The sequence below is a fragment of the Helobdella robusta genome, assembly GCF_000326865.2.
Source record: "Helobdella robusta unplaced genomic scaffold HELROscaffold_48, whole genome shotgun sequence".
NCBI classification, from domain to species: Eukaryota; Metazoa; Annelida; class Clitellata; order Rhynchobdellida; family Glossiphoniidae; genus Helobdella; species Helobdella robusta.
The window spans coordinates 1,159,318-1,164,555 of record NW_008705215.1 but is presented as its reverse complement, the minus strand read 5'-3'; the positions used below and the strand labels follow the sequence as shown (position 1 = coordinate 1,164,555).

The following is a 5,238-nucleotide window of genomic DNA, read 5'->3' as shown; positions in this document are numbered from 1 at the left end:
GCTTGACAAGACAAAGCAGGCTCTCCAACATTCTCATGAAGTATGTCAAATTATTTTTATAATATTAGAAACTTGTTTAAACGTTTTGTTTGGGTATGTTGGTGTTGGTTGAAAGGTTGAATGGTGCCGCTCCCTAGGTCCAGATGAACCAACAACTTGCAAACAGCAGATATGAATACATTTTAAATAACCCATCACACACGAGACACGCGATAGGAGGTCATCTTTTAGTCATACTCAAACCCGGCCATTGCACGCACTGCAAAAAACGCCAGACGTCCTTAACCACTAGGCCATCAAATTCAGCATTTTAATTGGTCAGAAAAAATAACGGAAATCGTAAACAAATAAATTCAGCCGTCATCAATCTCAAATTCTAAAATATTTCTATAAAAAGTCGACGTTTCAAGAGGATGCATTTCATTCATCCAGTCAACATTTTTTCCTTCAGTTCATTTGAATTATAATTACGTGAACCATGAGCATGTAAGTTGTCGAATGAATAAATAAATAAATAAATGAAACAATCAGCCAATCAATCTACGAATGACAATCAATTTTATAAAATAATTTTTTTAAAGAGAAAATTAACGGAAGTCACTTATAAAATCAAACAATATTTTTAAAGGTCCGTCTGTTGATATTAAAATCATTTTCTATCTTTGACCATTTTCATGAAAAGCAGTTTTTCCACCTCAGTAGGCTCATTAGGACCATTCATCATTTCTTGGAAGGTTTTCTAACTTTTCATTTCAGTTTCTATCTCTGGTTAGAACCGTTCGTTTTGGAGTTAATTCATAACCTAGCACGCCCTAAATATCTCTCTAAGATTTTGATTCCATATTTCTACTTTCACGCATACTTCGTTGTATACCAGGCCAATTTGATGTTGATTTATTTTTTATTTCATCTCCTAACTGATTCCCAACAACTCTGTAGCCCTCCATTTCAATTGTTTCCAATTTGCATCTGTCACCTTTTGGCTTCTGTTCTGTCCTGCATGCTTCCAACAGTGCAACCGACTGAAACCAAACATTTCCTCTCCGATAAGCATTTCAATTTTTCTAAATTTCTTTCTAATAGGGAAAACATTTCGCGTGCAAACTTCATTTTAGTTTTTTGTATTATCTTCAATTAAGAACAAATGTATAAAAATGTGTTCATCATCCACGCATCTGAAATAATGTTGACGGGTCAGTTCAACTTTTTAGACTCTATAATATTGAAACACGCATACATCGTTACTTCATTGAAGGACTGAGAGGACATTGAAACAAACAGTAGTACAAAAATATCCGCTGGATCCTAATTTATTATGTCGAAATTTGGCGAAATGCGGAGCAAGTTGTTAGTTTCGTTTGAAAATTGTTGAAGTTTCTAAACAGGTTTTTACTATTCGACTAAACAAAACCGCAGTCAATAAATGAAAACTACAACAACGACAAAATTGCGACAGATTTGGTGACGCAGAAAAACTACACAACTATAAAAACACCACGCAACACATCACAACACACAACAGCCTTGCTAGTGCAAAAGCACAGTGACACAGCAACAACAATTAAATAACCACAACACAACCGCCTCAACCAAACCACAGCAACAACACAATCGCAACAACCACAACAAACACAACAACAATAACCACGACAACACAACCACAACAGCCACAAGAACACAACCACAACAACATTGGAAACGTTCCTTTCATCGTTCTCTCGTTCTGATATAATTGACAGACCAAAAGCTAATAACACAACAATGCGAGTATTAAGATGGCAATTATTTATAAACGCTGCGCGGATGAACGTTTGTGCGTGTGTCTCCGTGTGCACGTGCGTGAATGTGTGTGTGCTGTTGTGTCAGTGAGTCAACGTGTGTATGTGTGTTGATGTGTGTTGATGTGTGTATGTGTATATGTGTGTGTGTTGATGTGTGTGTGTGTTGATGTTTGTTGATGTGTGTGTGTTGATGTGTGTGTGTATTGATGTTCGTGTGCTTGTGTGACAATATGAGTGCGCTGATGTGCATGTGTGTGAGAATGTGAGGACATGCATCTGCCGTTATGTTAGTGTAAGTACGTTGATGTGTGTGTGGTCTGTTTGTACGTGCTCTTTCAAAGTTTGTCAATGTTTGTTGGGGAGCATTTTGATTTGGCAATAAATTTTTAAAGATTTAATGAAAAATTATTCATCAACTGAATGCTCTCTGTCTCTTTGCTGCTGTGGAAATGTTGCAAAAGAAGAGGGGAACGTACGAAGGTTTTGTTCAAAAAGATGTTTAAATTAAAATATGAGATGAAAAATATCAGCAGCGGATTGCTGGATGAATGGAGATGGTGGCTTGTCTTTAAAGCAATGCTCCGTCCAAATGCCAGGAAGCATTTTCGAAGATGTCACCTCTATGTTTTTTTGTTTACTTCATTTCAAAAAGTTACAACAACACGTAACAATTAAATTTTCACTTATTGGGAATTTTTTAAAAGTTGACCTGTAAGAATTCCGAACAGTTTTTCGTAAGGTACGCCCTGAGAATCTCAGGGCGTACCAAGTTATATACCTATTTATTTACCGTTTTAAATCATTTTCAGGCTGAGATGGAGTCATGAATCTGCTGAATGTGCCTCTATGAATATTGTTCGGAGAGTAAATGAAAAATTTTTTACCGTTAACACACCCACGGGAGATGAATGTGTGTATGGAAAGATGTTGAAGGCATTGAGTTGAGATATTTGTTTGTGTGGAGTGCAGAGGAGAAGACAGAAGGAAGGATGGAGAGTGGATGCAATGTGGTGGGCGGCTCCCTTCACATGAAAGCAACCATCATTCATGTGTGTCTGTGTTGATGTTGTTGATGTTGTTGTTTGTGTTGATGTTGTTCTTGATGTGGTTGTTAGTGTTGTTAATGTTCCTGTTGCTGATGTGGCTGTTGTTGTTGTTGATGTTGTTGTTGATTTTGTTTTGTTGTTGATGTTGTTGTTGCGGATTTTGTCGTTTTTGTTGATGTTGTTAATGTTGATGTTGTTGCTGATGTTGATAATGTTAAAGTTGTTGTTGTTTACGTTGTTTGATACTGTTGATGCTGTTGATGTTGTTGTTGATGTTGTAGTTTTTGCGGCTGTTGTTGTAAATGAAATTTGTTTGTTAATTTCGCAGTTAAACTGAACCCCATTATTATCGTTGTGGTCTATTATGCTGTTGTTCTGATTGTTTGTATTGTTGTCGATGTTGTTGTTGTTGATGCTGTTTTAATAATGTTGAAACTTATCCTATTGCTGATTCTTAGACTATATATTTAGTTTATCGTTCACTTTGTTAAATTCAATTTTTTAATGGTTAATAAAAAATAATTTTGAAATTTTTGAACATTTAACTTTTCTCCAAATTAATGTTTTTTAAAAAACTTTTCTTCACTAACAATTGTTACTAAAGGGCATCAAAATACATCAGCAATCATCACATCAACACACATCACTTTACACCAAATGACTCACAGTTTCCAAATATTCAACATTGTTATATTTTGTCAACCTCGTCACGATATAATTAAATATAACTCATATTATATTCCTACAAAAAAAACTTATGCATACGTGATCACATCATAAAACAAACACACACACACACACACACACACACACACACACACACACACACACACACACACACACACACACACACACACACACACACACACGGCGCCGTATCTGTCTACATAAACACACATTACGCGAAGCAATAAAACAATGCATTCATAGTACGGACATTCATTCATCTTACATACATCGTTCAACACCGTTAAATACACAGCATGTATACTTACACGCGAGATCTACGATGCCTTGACACATAAGTTATGTAAGTCACCATGCACACATATCTACACGCATATCATTCAACACACTTGCACATGTACACATACATACATACAAAAAAGTTCACAACAACCATTATAATTGATGCCAACGAAGCTACAATAATGACGTCATCACAACGTCATCCTTTGTTGCGTCATTGTTCAAGTTGCACTCCTCATCTGCGGACGCCAGATGCACGTGTGCGTTCCAGGTCGAAGTTTGATGGAAGCTGTTCGTGAAAGTTTTTGATGGGAGAGTGATGAGGATAATGATGATGTTGTTGTTGATGGTGACAATGATGACGACGACGATGATAATGATGTTGTTGTTTATGATGATGTTGAAGACGACGTTAATGCACGTCAAGCGCTACCAGCAGCTAACCACTACTCACACTCACACCCACACACATGTGTAAAGTTTCGAACACCAACACACACATGTTGTTTTTTGTTATGATGCAGTTCAGACGAGCACAGAACTGCTCACATGTTGAAACTCGATGCAGCAAAACTTTCGCACCCCATAAACTGCACCATCCACACCACACGCATGACCTCTAATGGTTTTTCAACTCCCGACTGACAGCATTCGAACCAGGTCACTGCGCAGTAACGTCCTGAAACATGGCACTTTTACTGACTGAGCTAAACCTTAAAACCATCTGATAAATTGTGGTTCATTTTTGTAATTGTAACAAATGTAACGGTGTATTACATGCATTATTATTATGCTTACTTTCATTCATTTTTACATACATACATGTGCGCATACTTACATACGTACGTACACTAACACAAACACATGTATATTGTACATAATCAAACAAACATACGTACATACCAGCATACCAAAGCGCAGTACCCTCAAACACATACCTACCGCATGCAACAAACATTTGTTACCGAGAAACAAAAACGCAGAGCGGCTGAGATGAAAGAAATGTGTTGAGAATGGGATGGCCGGCCAGTTACTGTTGCTACGCTACATGCTGCTTTCATCTTATAAACTTCATCACTGCATGCTTCACTTCAATGTTCCTGTGCCTGTGCGCTCTTGCGTGTACCTATGTATGTGTGCTGCTATGTATGTGTGCTTTGTATGTGTGCTATCGTGTGTTTGTGTGTGTTTGTATGTGTGCTGCTATGTGTGTTTGTGTGTGTTTGTATGTGTGCTATCGTGAACGTGTGTGTCTGTGTTGTTTCGTTTTTGTGTGTTTGTGTGCGTTGTTTGTTGTCAGGATATTTGTGCTGTTGTATGTGCGGGTGTATGTTTGTCTTTGTTTGTTTTTGTGTGTTATTATGCGTCTGTGTGTCCTGCTTGGTATGTTTGTGCGTGCACTATTGTGTGTGTGTGTTGTGTGTTTGCCTCGTATTGTATAA

At 37.3% G+C, this 5,238-nt stretch overlaps 1 protein-coding gene across 1 annotated transcript; it reads right to left on the bottom strand.

Moving 5' to 3' along the window:
- Positions 1–2,822: 2,822 nt before the first annotated feature.
- On the bottom strand, positions 2,823–4,604 carry HELRODRAFT_178560 (hypothetical protein; the record flags this gene model as incomplete). Its single annotated transcript, XM_009026643.1, has 4 exons — positions 2,823–2,925; positions 3,984–4,085; positions 4,346–4,475; positions 4,595–4,604. 4 exons carry the CDS (start codon positions 4,602–4,604, stop codon positions 2,823–2,825), a joined length of 345 nt encoding a protein of 114 aa, XP_009024891.1.
- Positions 4,605–5,238: the final 634 nt, after the last annotated feature.